The 17,355-nt window shown below is 39.0% G+C and overlaps 1 protein-coding gene across 1 annotated transcript in view; it reads right to left on the minus strand.

Annotated features, from left to right (window-relative positions):
• The window catches only part of Cntnap5 (contactin associated protein family member 5), a 951,234-nt gene that overhangs the window by 523,281 nt on the left and 410,598 nt on the right, over positions 1–17,355 (minus strand). The window contains exon 4 of the mRNA XM_051147230.1: positions 373–520. Within this exon, the coding sequence (XP_051003187.1) occupies positions 373–520 (148 nt within the window). The remainder of the gene's footprint in view (positions 1–372; positions 521–17,355) is intronic.

Consider the following 17,355-nt stretch of genomic DNA (forward strand, 5'->3'; position numbering starts at 1 on the left):
TTCCATTCCCAGAGCCCAAATCAAGTTGGATATGATAGTCCACACTAGTGGTCCCAACTGTGTGGAAATAGAGATGACAATACCATGTGGGACAGCTCACTGGGACTGGCCAGCTAGCATAGACTCAACTGGAAGTTCCAGACCAAAGAAAATGCCCTGGGTCAAATTATAGATGGTATTCTTCAACAACATTGCAAGTTTCTCGATGTCTTCCTTATACACACACACACACACACACACACACACACAGAGAGAGAGAGAGAGACACACACACACAAACACACATTGTAATTCTCAGTGTGAATAATCTAGTATTCCATAGGCAACATCATTCACCACACAGCTGTTTGACTTGTACATGTGGGTACTTACTGTAGGAACATCCATAGACCTCCGCTCTCAAGCCAATTTTTCCATTTGGATTCCACTGCAGGGGCACAAAGCGAACAAAGCGGGCTCTCACAGAGTGCAGCAGCTTGTGGTGAACCACACTGTCAGCATTCATGTTTCCTACAAATGTCTGAAGAGAGAAGGAGAGTCATTGAGTTCTACAGTACCAATCCACCTCAATAGCAGTACGCGTGCTTCTCCATGCAGGCTTTTGGGGAATGACAAGATAAAGACAAAGTGAGACAAAACAAAATAAGCAAAATGAAGACTCTGGTTTCTCTGACATTTATTGAATGTGGGTGACAGTCTTGCTCAGGCCTTACAGTTTTTTTGAAGTATCAAATACTATTCTTTAGGACATTCCTCTCCCTGCCATTATGCCTAGGTAAAGTTTATGAAGAAAATAATTTGCAAGGCATGACACCTGAAAAGTTAAAAGTTAATAATACCATAAATTTCTAGTGTCCCACATTCCTATACTTGCTGTTAACAGGAAGACAGCCGGCAATCCCATCTTGTATGGAAAGGTGTTTTACTAACATAATTTTCAATGGTGTTTAAGGCCAGTTATTATACTAAGCATACAAGATCATGAACACAATTTTCAAAGTTAAAGAAATAACTAGTGAAGAAGGTGAACACATAAGGAAATAAATTTTCAAGTCATCCAGTCACCCAGTAGCTAAAAATTAGCCTGAAGTTCAATTTCAAGACGATTTTATTCCAGAATCTCTGACTATGTAATCATCAGATTCTACAGGAAGAAACCATCACAATATAGTTATACATGCAGCTATTTTTTCTGCTTACTTGAAAAAATCTCACATGTCTGAAGAGATAGTTTAGTGATTAGGAGCAGTTTCTGCCTTGCTCGCTACCCAAGGCTTGTGTGGTCAGGGATCTTGGAGGAGAACATAAAACCACCACTTCACTAAATGAACATGATTTCTACTGCATTCTAAACATTTATTCTTTACACACAGCTAAGTAAAGTCCTTATCAAGAAGATGCTTTCCTTAAAAGAGATAGAGAAAACATCTCAGAAGACCAACCATAACTTATTACAAGGTAGAGAACTAGGAACTATAGCATGCTCAGTCACAACTGATACATCCACAACACAACTGCAGTGCCCAAGGCTCAGAGATCATCATGGAAGAGATGGAGGGAAGATTGTAAGAGCCAGCAAAGAGAAAGTTTCCTTTGAAATTGCGTCTGCTAAGAATTTCATGGAAGTTACAACCATGAAGGATCATCCTCATGGCTGCCTAAATAAGGCCTAAACAAGGATAGCACTAATAGACATGTTAACATGGAAGAGGAACGTTCAAGAGGTTTCAATCCTAGACAAGGAACTACAGGTGACTAAGGAATGCTGAGAGGAGGAGAAATAGTCTTTTACTGGGAAATGCCCCTCAGTTGGTTAGCAAATATCAAATGGTCAGCAATGAAGTTGGATACATACTGGTAACATTTTCAGAGTGAACAAGTTTTATACAAACACACATAGATATGTAAGAACACAGACACAAATATATGTGTGTATATTATATTATATATAATACACATAAAATATATATCCAAAAATGTATGGAAAAAGATGAATTTGAGAAACAGAAATCAGGGATATGTGGATTATTTTTGAGGGAAGAAAGGTAAGGAGAAAATGATATAAATATATTTTAATTTAAAACAAAAATAAATAATATCTAAAAATGAATGCTTTCTGCACATGCGTGAAGAACATATTTTTGATCGCAGCATCAACATGATGAGCTAGGCATGGTCCCATGTATATATATATAACTCCATTCCTAAAGAGAAAATATATAGTAGGGTTGCTGGCACTCACTGGGATCACTCTAGCAACAATCCACAAGCGTATAGATGGCGAAAAAATCCTGTCTCAAAGAAATAAAGGAGGAAATGATAGGAGAGAATAAAATGTGTGAATGTCTCATTGGAACTATGTGTACGCACAGGGATATTCACCATACACAAATGTGTACATATACGACACACACACAAATACAAAGACACACAGATAGACACAAAGACACACACACACACACACACACACACACATTACAGCACAAGACCTGTTTGATCTATTTGCATTATGTCCTCTTCTCCATGGCTGATTATTTTAGAGAAAATGGGATAAAAAAAACCTTAAACTTATTTTAAAACATTGGGATCAAATATTCATAAAAAAATCAAACATATAAGCATTCTTAAATTACATAGCTTAATGTCAGATGTACTTAAGCTGTTTAATTTGAGCTTACTGAGATTGTTGTCCAAACCCAACAACAAGCTGACATGTTTCTCTGAGTCACAATTGTCTTTCTCAGCTTCAGTAATCTACAGACAGTCTGCATGCTCTTGCACAGTCACAGTAGTGAATAGAGACCTGGTTCTACACTAATGGCCAAAGTGAACACCAACAAAAAGAATTTTGAGATACACAGAAGAAGACAGAGAGAAAGAGAGAAGGGGGGGAACATAGACAGAGACAGAGGCAAACAGACAGACAGACAGAGACAGAGAGACAGAAAAAAATTCCTACAGGACACAGTTGTGAAAATACCATTGCATCAAAGCATATTCTGTATTCTAAGATAGGGACTTACTGATTCTTGGAAGCCCCATGCAAGGTATTTGAAAATCAACAATATTTTATTTTTCAATATATTGTATTAATTTATTCATATTACATCTCAATAGTTATCTCATCCCTTGTATCCTCCCATTCCTCTCTTCCTCCCATTTTTCCTTTACTCCCCTGCCCTATGACTATGACTGACAAGGACCTCTTCCCCCTGTATATGCTCATAGGGTATCAAGTCTCTTCTTGGTAGCCTGTTATCCTTCCTCTGAGTGCCACCAGGCCTCCCCATCCAGGGGACGTGGTCAAATATGGGGCACCAGAATTTGTGTGAAAGTTAGTCCCTACTCTCCACTCAACTGTGGAGAATTTCCTGTCCATTGGATAGATCTGGCTGGTGTCATAGTTTGAGCAGGACCCCTGGGCCCAGATCCTCCCATCGTAATGTTCTTCTTTTAGATTTCTAGGACCCTCTGGATCCTTCTATTTCCCCATTCTCCCATGCTTCTCTCATCTAGAGTCCCAATAGGATGTCCTCCCCTCTGTTCCACTTTCCTGGAAGGTCAAGACTTTAATGGGACATGCCCCTTGGGCTAGTGTTCATATATAAGTGAGTATATACCATTTGACTCTTTCTGCTTCTGGCTTAACTCACTCATTATGATCATTTCTAGCTCAATCCATTTGTCCACAAATTTCAGGCATTCCTTATTTTTAATAGCTGAGTAATATTTCATAGTGTAAATGTACCACAGTTTCTTTATCCATTCTTCTACTGAGGGACACTTAGGCTGTTTCCATGTTCTGGCTATTATGAACAAGGCTGCTATAAACATTGTTGAGCAAATGTTCTTGTTGTGTGCTGGAGCATCTTCTGGGTATATTCCAAGGAGTGGAATTGCTGGGTATTCAGGAAGCTTTATTTCCATCTTTCTGAGATAGTGCCAGATAGATTTCCAAAGTGGCTGTACTACTTTTCATTCCCACCAGCAATGAGGGAGTGTTCCTCTCTCTCCACATCCTCGCCACAAAGGTCTAATATCCAAAATATCTAAAGAACTCAAGAAATTAAACACCACCAAACCAAAAAACCCAATTGAGAAATGGGGCTCAGAACTAAACAGAGAATATCAAAGGGCTGAGAAACACTTAAAGAAATGCTCAATCTCCTTAGTCATCAGGGAAATGCAAACCAAAACAACTCTAAGATTCCATCTTACACCCATCAGAATGGCTAAAATCAACAATATGAGGAAGTCCCCCTCAGTCACAGTCATAGGTGAGGGGAGTAAGGGGAAAATGGGAGGGAGGGAGGAATGGAAGGATGCAAGGGATGGGATAACCATTGAGATGTAATAAGAATAAATTAATAAAATAAAATTAAAAAAACTAAAAGGAAAAAAAAACATATAGCCTGATATTACAACCTGACTATTGTACATGGTTCTTCAATACATTTTTATCATTAAATAAAAAAAATTTAAAAAACACTATTTTCTAAATGCTACCCAAACCTCTTGTCTCTTCAAGAGTGTAAGCTAAAGAGAAGAAAACGATCAAAGCTCAGAATTAATCATAAAGGCATTTTTATTTTTTTTTGATAAGATACTCTTAATAAGGCATAGGATTATTAACTTGCAAACCACATATTTAAAGCTAAAATTAATAAACCCACTCAAGCTTCCAAGTTCCCAACTGTTCTTTCTAGGGTACAGGATAAAATAGATTTTTATCAGGCACTCAGGATAAGGGAAATGAAGAAATTATATGCAATAAATTGGCCACTATTTGTGACTGATGAGAATTGCAAAAACATTACGTTTTGGGAGATAAAAAGGAAAAATCACAGCACTGAATTTCCTTCTGAATTATACCTTTTTAATTTTGTTACTCATGCCTGCCTGTTTCATCATTTTAGCTGTGAAGAAAAGTACCAACTCTTTCACAGGCCTGTAGCTGATTTACACTGAAAGACCAATCATTTGATGGCTACGTAGGAACATAGTTGTACCATTGCAGTTAATGAAGGGAGGTAGTTGATCCATATTATACCCTTCCTTCTGATATATAACATCTTCCTCTGGGATTGAAACATTCCATTCTGCAGGAAGCTCCTTAAACAGGAAGGTAAACAACTCTAAATGGCTTCAGGATATTCACTAGGTCACTCCTTGCCAAAGTAAACAATAACAGCTGAGGGTCACTCTTACAAGAGCAGAGCCAAACTGCAAAAAACCAATCTGGCCAAAGCAGATGCCTGGAAGACACAATAACCAGTTGAGCAGTCTGAAAGGGTTTGACAAACTGAGGAACTTGGAAATGACAAATGTTTGACCTGTTGAGGGACTCTGGCCAGCACAAGCATGGCAAACATAAACCTGGCTCTGACAGGCCTTGCCCTTCTTCCCCAGTGCCTAGGCACAGTTATAATTCTTTAGATTTCATTCCTCCAGCTATCCCCCAGTCTATTCCCTTATTTAGCCATGTCCCCATCATGAGGCTTGCTACCAAGTTCCAGCTATTAAAGTATTGAAGTCTAGCAATCAAAATCCCCCTCTGGTTCACCTAATTAACATGCCAAATGAAAACAAAACCTCTCATTTTAACAACAGTTTCCTCTTTTAAGTTTATAAACTGCCACTTCCTTATGGGCCACATATATATAATCTCTATCCAGGGCTTTTTTCCCCCAGGATAAATATCCCTCTTCCCTCTACTCTTCCACTTGTCCCACACCCTCTATCTTCTGATTTTGTGTATTATTTTCTGATCTTTGTTCCTCTGGGGCTAATAAATCTCCTTTGGTCTTGGGAGTCTTGAGCTGTTACTGATCCCTTCCTTCCCCATCTGTAGTGAGTAGACGTGTGTGTTGCATCTCCCCAGGAAAAGTTTGTCACACAACACACACTCCTCATGGCATTCTGCATCCTTTGTCTGGTCTTGGATTTCATAGTAAGGTACCATGCAAGAATTTCAGGAATAATACATTTTGACTGGTACTGGTATACATTAACATGATTTAACTTGGGTATAGTCTGAAAGTGAAACTAATTTCATAGACTCTGTACATCCAGAGGAGATGGGCAGTTTGGTCCTGGTATGCCTAATAGTGTGAGTGAGCTGACATTGCTGCTAGCCACAAAGAAAAACGGGCGTATTTGTGGTGAATTAGGAGTGGTGTGTTGGGTTCATTTATAATGCACAATGTATTTACCAGGATATGAAATTATGAAGGATGTATATAAGGCTATGAGGATGGGTTAATAACACATAAGAACAATAATACACCCAAGTTTATCTAGTACCCCTAGGAAGCACCCACCCCTCCCACTATTTAGATAGAGTAACTACCAGAAGTGAGATGTGTGTTGACTCCAGTGTCTTTCTCTTTAGAAATTCCTCCAGGGACTTTGGTGTTTTCTCAGCACTACCCATCCCTGGCCCAGCCTCTGCCTTTCATTCCCTTGTAACATAAAAGACCATCTGGGCAGCATGTTGTTTTTCAATTTTGGGACCATAACTGACCATCACCCTCCTAGCCATTTTAGAAAATGAAATCCAAGAGAAGTTTTAATAATGGCCACTTTGGTGTTAATTTACTTGTATTGAAGTAATTTTTTCAAATCTTTTCATATATAATGTTTCAGATACACCAGCTATAACTCCACCTTTACTTCACAAAGAGTTCTCTATGTTCCCAGTGACAAGGTGTTTTAAGATTATCAGAAATTACACCATATCCTCTAATTACTGTGGATAACAGTTTCATCAAGTCCTTTGCCTATTAGAAATGCAGTTAGAAGAGCAACAATAACAACAAAAGAAGAAGCAGCAGCAAACCTTCCCTGCTAGGTAGGACTCCATGGCCAGGGAACTGCCAGAGCCCTCCCGGAACTCTCCTTCTTAATGTAAATAGTCCTAGGCTCTAGGAGGTAGCTCAGTCGGTTAAATTGATCAAAATAAAATCAGGAGAATCTGAATTCAATTTCTTGAACCCATGTAAAAATCCAGGCACAGCACTGAAGATGTGGTGATGAGATCCCTTAAGTTCATTGGTTAGTATCCTAAATTTGATGGGCAGGCTCCAAGTTCTGTTTCAAAAAAAGGAGTAGAGATGAAAAGGTGGTTCAGTGGGCGTAGCCTTATGCTCAACCTTCAAGACTTGATTTAACCCCTAGATCCTACAAGGTAGAAGGAGGCAAGTGATTATTGAAGGTTCTGACTCCATATGTGCTATGGCAGATATATCTACGTGTGCACGTGCGTGCACACACACACACACACACACACACACATACACTTGAGAATACATACACATGATTATGAATAAATAATTTATAAAAAGTAAAATGGTGGAAAGAAATCGAGAAACCATCTTTGTGAACTACTGCCTTCTGTGTGCTAGCCATAAACCTATACACACAAAATACACACACACATAAACACACACATATGCACACAATTCAAAACTAGGAAGTGCTTATTCTCCCCCATATTTTCTTATCATTTATTTGATGAATCATTATTTAAAATTCCCTATAAATAATTTTTACTATCTTCTATAAATGACTTAAGAGTTCTTTGAAATTTCAGAATTGTAAACATGAAAAAATTATATTGAAAATGTGATTTTGAAATATAAATGGATGATAACACATCATCTTCTTCCTTCCCATACCCACATTAGTAACAATAAGCTTTGTTTTTGAAGGAGGAATCGTTAATAAGGAGCTCCAAATCTTCTAGTAACAATAAGAACCTTGCCAACTGTACAAACAGTGGAGCATCTTCCTTCTGATAGAAATTATGAGTCTGTGGTCAAATGATTGCTGAGAATAAAGAAGCCATATATATCTACAGTGTGAGTTACTATAATGAATGTACTGATAAAATACAAAAGCAACTTAAGGGAGAAACAGTTCATTTAGATGCAGAAATGTGAATATAATATATCTTGGGGAGGAAGGTATAATAGCAAGGCCAGAGACCTCCTGGTCATATTGAATACACATCAGGAGGAAGCAGTGAGGAAGTGGCACAGGACTATAGAGATTCCAACCTGCAGTGAGTAGCCCACTTTATCCAGTGAAACTCTACATCCTGTAGGTTCCTCAAACTTCCCATCAGTACTACCAGCTGGAAACAAAGTGTTCAAACACATAAGCTTAGGATGTTTTCCTTTCTAACCAAAACATCAGCTAAAGGCCAAATAGATACATGGTTTTGTTGCACATTCACTTCACTGATTGAGACAACAAATATTCATCAAAGCTAAAGCCCATATGCAATAAGTAATTGAATGCAGATGTTCCATACGAAAGTCCTCCATTGCTGTTGTGTTTTGCAGCTCCACCTGGGTGTATGATAAGGGTGATAAAGTGATAGTTAAGAAGCAGGTTCCATGTTTGTTTTCATCTCTACACTGAAGCTGGGACACCATCACAAATACAGCTCTGCCATGTGCTGTATCCTTGGGAATACCTTCTAGCAAAATCTGTGTTTCACATTCCATTAAAAAAAAAAAAAAAGAGAATGTCTTTGCCTTTCTGAGAAACACATAGAAAGCTCTTCTCCTTATGTAGGACAGAGCTACAGTATGAAAGCTGACAGCAGGGCTGGACCTTCTCTTATTAGATCTAGGGAAGATGTGAACTTTCTGTAAGGGCTGAGCCCAGAGCTCACTTATGTGTCTAAGGTAAGGTCTCATGTAAGTAATGGAAACAAAATAGAAAGCTGGCTTGGTAACCAGTTCACATACATGTATGCATGGCAGTGGCTCTAGGATGTGATCCTGCTAACTGTATTCACAAGCAAAACTGCAAGCTGGTCTTACTGCCATACTACAAATGAAATATATTATATATGAATGTGTTTATGTATAAAAGTATAAATCTATCTGTCTTTACTCTCTATTTAGTATTTATAACCTTTCAGTGTCTTCCTGTCATTACATTGTAAGCTGCAAGAGGCTAATTCCCCTTTGAGTCACAATGATTACCTTTTGAATGGACATCATGAGACTCCATATTTATGTGTATATAGACTTGGCTGCCCTAGAATCACTCTGTAGACCAGGCTGGCCTCAAACTCACAGCAATCGGCCTGGCTCTGCCTCCCATGTGCTGGGATTAAAGGTGTGTACCACCATTCTTGGCAAGTTGCTGCCTTTTCACAGAGCACATTATGAGGTTAGTTTACCCCAGAAATGTGAGCGTACTATCATAATGTTGGAATACATTTACAGAATTTTAAGTCTGTAGTTGACATTTTGGAAACAAGGTCTTATTTTGCAGCTCCTTTGCCCAGAAAGTTCCAGTCACTGTGCCTCAGCCTCCAGAGGAGGATGCCCCAGTTAGATGCGTGTGGCATCAGAAAGTCTTGGAGAGTCAAGGGGAAGGAGTTCTATGACAAAATCCTAATACTGATTCAGTACAAAGGGCCACAGAAACATCATTGCAATTCAGTGTTTCTTCCACTCCCACAGCTGACCTCAGGGCTGTTCATTCTCAGATTAGAGTGCTGTGGAGAAGCAAAGAAAATGTCAGTCAGAGACGCCCACAGCTACACACTATCAGCCTATCAGGAGGGTTGAGGGAAAAATCACAAGGTGTTGGTGGGTAGTACTTGCTGCTTCTTCCTTGATAGCATCTCTGGTGGTGAGGGTCAGCTTGGAAAATCCTCCAGCTTGACATGGCTGGCCGCCTTTGAAGGCTACATGATTTTTTTTTATTGTATTTTATTAAATTTTTTAATAATTTATTCTTGTTACATCTCAATGTTTATCCCATCCCTCCCATTCTTCCCTCCCTCCCATTTTCCCATTATTCCCCTCCCCTATGACTGTTCCTGTGAGGGATTACCTCCCCCTGTATATGCTCATAGGGTATCACGTCTCTTCTTGGCAACCTGCTGTCCTTCCTCTGAGTGCCACCAGATCTCCCCCTCCAGGGGACATAGTCAAATGTGAGAAAGTCATATCCCATTCTCCACGCAACTGTGGAAATGTTCTGACCATTGGCTAGATCTAGGTAGGGGTTTAAAGTTTACTGCCTGTATTGTCCTTGGCTGGTGCCTTAGTTTGAGCAGGACCCCTGGGCCCAAATCTGCCAATCATAATGTTCTACTTGTAGGTTTCTAGGACCCTCTTGATCCTTCTACTTTGTTATTCTCCCATGCTTCTCTCATCTAGAGTCTCAATAGGATGTCTTCCCCTCTGTCCCAGTTTCCTGATAAGTGAAGGCTTTCGTGGGACATGCCCCTTGGGCTAGTATGCAGATATAAGTGAGTATATACCATTTGATTCTTTCTGCTTCTGGTTAACTCACTCATTATGATCATTTCTAGCTCAATCCATTTATCCACAAATTTTGGGAATTCCCTGTTTTTAATAGCTGAATAGTATTCCATAGTGTATATGTACCACAGTTTCTTTATCCATTCTACTACTGATAGACTCTTTGGTGGGTTTCATGTTCTGGCTATTATGAATAAGGCTGCTATGAACATGATTGAGCAAATTTTCTTGTTGTGTGCTGGAGCATCTTCTGGGTATATTCCAAGGAGTGGAATAGCTGGGTCTTGAGGAAGCCCTATTCCCATTTTTCTGAGATAGCACCAGATAGATTTCCAAAGTTGCTGTACTAGTTTGCATTCCCACCAGCAATGAAGGAGTGTTCCTCTCTCCACACATCCTCGCCAGCATGTGGTGTCACTTGAATTTTTGATCTTACCCATTCTGATGGGTGTAAGATGGAATCTCAGAGTTGTTTTTATTTGCATTTCCCTGATGACTAAGGAGGTTGAGCATTTCTTTAAGTGTTTCTCAGCCATTTGATATTCCTCTGTTGAAATTTCTCTGTTTAGTTCCAAACCCCATTTTTCAACTGGGTTCTTTGGTTTGGTGGTGTTTAATTTCTTGAGTTCTTTATATATTTTGCATATTAGACCTTTGTCAGATGTAGGATTGGTGAAGATCTTTTCCCAGTCTGTAGGTTGTCGCTTTGTTCTCTTGACAGTGACTCCTGCCTTACAGAAGCTTCTCAGCCTCACGAGGTCCCATTTATTAATTGTTGACATTAAGGCCTGGGCCGTTGGTGTTCTGTTCAGGAAGTTGTCTCCTGTGCCAATATGTTCCAGGCTCCTCCCCCCTTTTTCTTCTAAGTGACTTAGTGTTTCTGGTTTTATGTTGAGGTCTCTAATCCACTTGGATTTGAGTTTTGTGCAAGGTGACAAATATAGGTCCAGTTGCATTTTTTTTATACATAGACCTCCAGTTAGACCAGCGCCATTTGTTGAAGAAGCTATCCTTTTTCCATTGAATGGATTTGGATTCTTTGTGAAAAATCAAGTGACCATATGTGTGTGGATTCATATCTGGGTCTTCGATTCGATTCCACTGATCAACCAGCCTGTTGCTGTGCCAGTACCATGCTGTTTTAATTACTATTGCTTTATAGTACAGTTTGAGATCAGGTATGGAGATTCCTCCGGAGCACCTGTTATTGTACAAGATTGTTTTAGCTATTCCGGGTTTTTTTGTTTTTCCATATGAAGTTCAGAATTGAACTTTCAATGTCTTTAAAAAATTGTGTAGGTATTTTGATAGGGATTGCATTGAATCTGTAGATTGCTTTTGGTAGGATGGCCATTTTTACTATGTCAGTTCTCCCGATCCATGAGCAAGGAAGATCATGCCATCTTCTCAGGTCATCTTCAATCTCTTTCTTCAGAGTTTTGAAATTTTTTTCAAACAAGTCCTTTACTTTCTTAGTTAGAGTAACTCCTAAATATTTTATATTGCTTGCAAGCTTGTCATTTGTGTATAGAAAAGCTACAGCCTTTTTTGAGTTAATTTTGTATCAAGCCAATTTGCTGAAGGTGTTCATCAGCTTTAGGAGTTCTCTGGTGGAATTTTGAGGGTCACTTATGTACACTATCATATCACCTGCAAATAGGGATAATTTGACTTCCTTCTTTCCTCCTTTCCTCATGCCCAGGTGTGTATGCACTGGTAGATAAGCCTCAGCTTGTCAGTCAAGCAAGCAGGTGCCCTCCAAGATGACCTAATTGTCATGACTGAGAAATTTGGAGGAGATAGCTGGCACAATGAGAAAGCAGCATCAGAGCAGATAGCATATTCCTTTTTCCGTTCATTGTCTTGAGACCGGATCTCAGTAGAGGCTTTGCACATTTGGTGCCAGTCTTTGACAGAACCATGAACAGACCCAAGCTTATCAGAATCTCCTCTCTCCTGCTCTCAGTTTTCTTTTGGCTCTTATTTGACTTTATTGGACAGACTGATCTGGAAAATTAAAAGTTGTTCAGGCAGTGGTTGCCCCCATAGTTGAAAAACAACATTTTCTGTTTTGAAAGGGTCTTGAAATACAATGGAAAGGTTGAAAAGGAGGCAGAAAACATTTTCCACACCAAAGGAAGTAATTTATGAGGCCAGTATTGCTGATAAATTAAGAGAAACCCCTTGCTGTTTACTGCAATCTTTGAGGTCTGGTTCCCAGTGAATGAAAACCAAATTAAATACCTGGCAACATGCTTTTGACTGCAGAAAAGAGCATATATGGGGATGGGGAGATATCTCAGCCAGTAAGGCATGCTGTGCATGCATTATGACCATCCTCAAAAGGTGCACATATATTACAGTGCTGGTGACAGAAATCAGAGCATCACTGAAGCTTGCTAGCCAGCCAGCCCAGTTGAGGTAGATAGATACAGGTTCAGTGAGAAACAACTCATATCCACCTCTGGCCTCCGCATGTATGACAGGGGAAAGGTTTATCCATCTTGTAAACTTGTGGTGGACATTACAGGTTTAACTACTATTTGATCTCCTTGATGGAGAATCCCTTGGAAAATTACCCAACTCTATTCTTGGAGCGTAAGGTCAAATTGCCCATCTAAAGTCTCCTAGTTTCTGTTAAACTTTCTGATTGTGAAAGCTGTGCAGCATCTATGCCCACCTGCTTCTTATATGCAGCTGTAAAGAGAGAGATAGCAGGATATGATTTTACCTTTAAAAGCCCTTTGTTCTAATTGCATTGTGCTACGCTTAGGACCCCATACCTGTGTTTAGTACCAGCCTGGTGGAATAAAGGTTTGCAGCTGGCCATAAACTGTGCCTCACAACACATGCATACTCATACTTGTGCATGTGCACTCACAAACATCTGTCCAACACACACACAGGCACACACAAATATACACACACTCAGAGAGAGAGAGAGAGATGGCAGGACAGAGTGTGTTGAGAAACAGAGAGGAGGTGGAGAAAAAGTGTCTTTCATATTGCTAAAAGCAATGCAAGCCTGTGGTCTGTATGAGTAGCTAATGTCTTTGGAACCACACATTAACATTAGGATATGCTGTTTTACCATCATGTGTACAAATATTATATTTTATTTTTCACTTATCTTTATTTATTTTTTGCCAGGAACACACTGTGAAATGTTACTGAATTGTTCATGTCATAATGAAGTAGGAAGCCATAAGACTTTAAAGAGGAAGTATTGTTGAAAAATATATGACTGTTTTTTTTTCTTTCCACATATAACCTCAGGGCTTCCATATTGTCTCTCAGAATCTTTTGCAGTCTTTATTATCTTATCTATTGAGTACAGTTAAAGATTCTTCATGAGATAAGTTATGTAACCCTGATACGAGTTGCACAACTGCAGTCTAGCACAGAAGAAGCCAAGTCAGAAGAAGCTCAAGTCCCAGAGAAGTCTGCAATAGAGACTAGAGTTTGAGACTAGCAAGGTAGAAAACCTCTACTTTAAGTAAAGCAGGGGGAGAAAGAAAGATGAAGAGGAGGAAAAGGAAGAGAATGAATAGAAAATGGAGGAGGGCTAAGATAGAAAAGATGAACATATCAAATATGATTTCATTTAGTTCCTGGAATCAAAACATGATGTGGGGAAAGTTGAACATGGGATACTTGTGTGTCCCAAAATGTTAATACATTAAATCCATAGCACCAGTGTCATGGTATTTTCGGGGCTTTGGGAAATAAATTAGTTTTTGACTGTTCACTGTTTGTGCTGGAATTAATTTTGTGACTGGCTGTTCAAACAATGGTATCTAAGAAACTAGGATTTATTCAGGTATTCATTGTGAGTGGATGAAAAGACCTGGCGTCAGCCCACGGAAGAACTTGTGTCCCGGAATGAGACTTCACACAATGCTGACAACTTATAAGAGCCTTACAGGAAGTACTTGAATGGAATTAGCAATTGGTAGAACCACAGCCTGACCAGGGCTCCACAATGATGCTCACAACTTGCCTTGTATTTCAGTATAAGCAGAAGACTCTTCAGATTTTAAAAGTGGGGAGACATTTTGATCCCTATCTGTGGCCATATTGAATAATCCAATTTCTCCCTTTTTTACCATTGCTAGCATTTTATGGCTGCCTAAGTTTCCAACATCAACAAATCTGGTACTGGTGTCTTTCAAGATGAAAAAGGGTGATAGCTTTCCCTCTCTTTCCTCTGCTAGTCTCCCTCTCTTCTTTTTTCCCTTCTTTCTTTCTTTCCCCACCATATAATGACACAGGAGAGGAGAGCTACCTACAGAACAGGAAGTAGGTTCTCAGCACATAATGAATTTACAAATTAATCTTGGTCTTCCTGACTCTAAATCCATGAGACATACATTTCAGGCTTTTTGATTTACCTACACAAGTATGTTTAGAATGAACACTGTACACTGAGTAACTTTGAAATCTAAATTCAAAGAGCCACAATGTACAAACTTAATGGAAACTAGTGCTCTTGGCCTCTTTTTGTCAAGAAGGTATCACATACTAGTTTCTCTACACATGGAGGTCAAGGGATGTAGCAACAATTTCCATGAGGCTCTGGGTTTTAATTCCTAACACTGAAAATAAGTAATTATGGCACACATCTGTAACACCATCTCTGGGGGTATGGAGGCAGGAAGACAAGAAATTCAGACTCATCCTTGTCTATGTAATGAATGTGAAGTCAACCTGTGCTGTATGAAAGCCTACTCTAGTACCTGAAGTGCCTAAAGTCCTTCAAATTTGCTACTCCAAAATGTCCTAAGAAAATGGTTTCAGATTAAAAAATGACTTCATGCTGCCCAGTGTTAACATCTGTTTAGAAGCAGAAGCTGGATTCTACCACTAGTCTAGAGTCCACAAAATATTAAGCAAAATGCCCAGGATTGTTATATCACTTACACATATATGTCATATGGCCTCCACTGTTTCTGCTGTTTTTGGAAGATAATCTGGAGTTCTAAATTCACCCATACAAATGCAGTGAATTTACTCAGCTAATAAGTAAAGAATGTTTTTAATTCCCATATATTTTTGAAGCATTTACAGGCTACTATTCATTTAGAATAGCATAAAACTGATAATAAGAACCTAACAATTGAGTTGAAAATAGCAAGCTATTTTCAAATTAATCTTGTGGGGAAGAGAAGTGGAATATTATTGCTTACTATACCCTGAATTTCATTTGTTACTTTTAAAAAGCTATCGTTGTTAAATTTTTAAAAATAATAGGATAATAGCAAAAACAAGATAAATAAAAAGAAGACCTAGAGTTGAGAATTGATCAGATTTTTTTCAATTGCTTGCAACAGTGTTTCCACCATGGGCATTAACCATGCTCTCTGCTGCTGCTCTCTACTAACACAGGGAGGACCACGAGGCTGTAGACACAACAGCAGGAGATTAACAATGGATACATGTGTTATACCATACTGTGATGAGGGCGAAAAACACTCAGGTTCTGTCCAAACTCCACTGCTTTCCCAAGTTTAAACACACAATTCAGAGTAACTAACATATTCTGAATTCCCAAGACCCTGCGTGTAGCAAGTGGCATCCTGTTACTTCTCTTTTTCTTTCTATTTGGAGATGTGTATGTGTATGCATGTGTCCATGCTTGCAAGTGTGTATGTCTGCACATTTGGGCATGTATGTGTATACAAAGTATCTATAGAGACAAGAAGACAAAGCTGAATATTTTCTTCAAGTGCTTTCCACTTCATTTTTAAAATAATATATATTCAAAAATATTGATTAATATTTACTGTATAAATTTATATAATAATAATAATGATTGTAATTTCCTATCCTCTGTACTATTCTTTTTTCAATTTTTTAAAATTAAATCATTCATTTTACATCTCAATAGTTATCCCATTCCTTGTATCTTCCCATTCCTCCCTCGCTCCTGCATTCCCCCTACTCCTCTTCCCTATGACTGTGACTGGAGGGGCCTCCTCCCCCTGTATATGCTCATAGGGTATCAAGTCTCTTCTTGGTAGCCTGCTATCATTCCTCTGAATGCCACCAGGTCCCATGAAATTCTTCACTCATTAGGAAAGTGAGATGAAGGGGAGGACATCCTGTTGGGACTTTAAGTGAGAGAAGCATGGGAGAATGGAGAAATAGAAGGATCCAGAGGGTCCTAGAAACCTACAAAAAGAACCTTTTGATGGGAGGATCTGGGCCCAGGGGTCCTGCTCAAACTATGACACCAGCCAAGAAATATACATGCAGTAAACATCGAACCCCGACCCAAATGAAGCCAATGGACAGGACATTCTCCACAGTTGAGCAGAGAATGGGGACTGATTTTCACACAAACCCTGGTGCCCCATATTTGCCCATTTCATTTTGTAAGACAGGGTCTTTCCATGATGGGAGTTCAGTGAGAATGCTAGGCTGGATGGCCAGTCAGTCACGGAATTCTGTCTCTAACTTCTCAGTACAGGAATTCTATATGTTCTGTTTGATTTTTTTATTGCTGTTATAAAATATGGCCCAAAAGCAACATGTGGAAGAAAAGGTTTATTTCAATATAGTAAATAGGTCTTCATGAAGAAAGGTAGGAACAGGACCTCAAGTCAGTAACTGAAGCAGAGACTCTGGATGAATGTTGCTTACTGGCTTGCTCCTCATGGCTTGCTCAGCCATGATGTTAATAACCCTCATTTTTGTGGGAATCATGGAAAGAACTTCCCTAAAAGGAATATCTAGTCTACCATGATTTTATTGATGAAAAAGGATCACCTTACCACATGAATTTGTGTGCCTCATAACTACCTAATAAATGTGCACAAAGATGTCCTTAAAATTTATAACTCAGTACCCACTAGATTGTTTCCTACCTTGAGGCAGTCCAACCAATTTCTCTTTCAAGTTTTGGTCTTGCTTATATTTGCTAAACAGACTTCTACTTAAATATTTTGATGGATGTTTTTCCTTCAAAGTGACTACAACCAAAAGTTAATGCACATTATAACTCTAAGAATACACACACACACACACACACACACACACACACATACTTATCTACCTACCTACA

Source organism: Acomys russatus, chromosome 6 (assembly GCF_903995435.1).
Source record: "Acomys russatus chromosome 6, mAcoRus1.1, whole genome shotgun sequence".
NCBI lineage: Eukaryota > Metazoa > Chordata > Mammalia > Rodentia > Muridae > Acomys > Acomys russatus.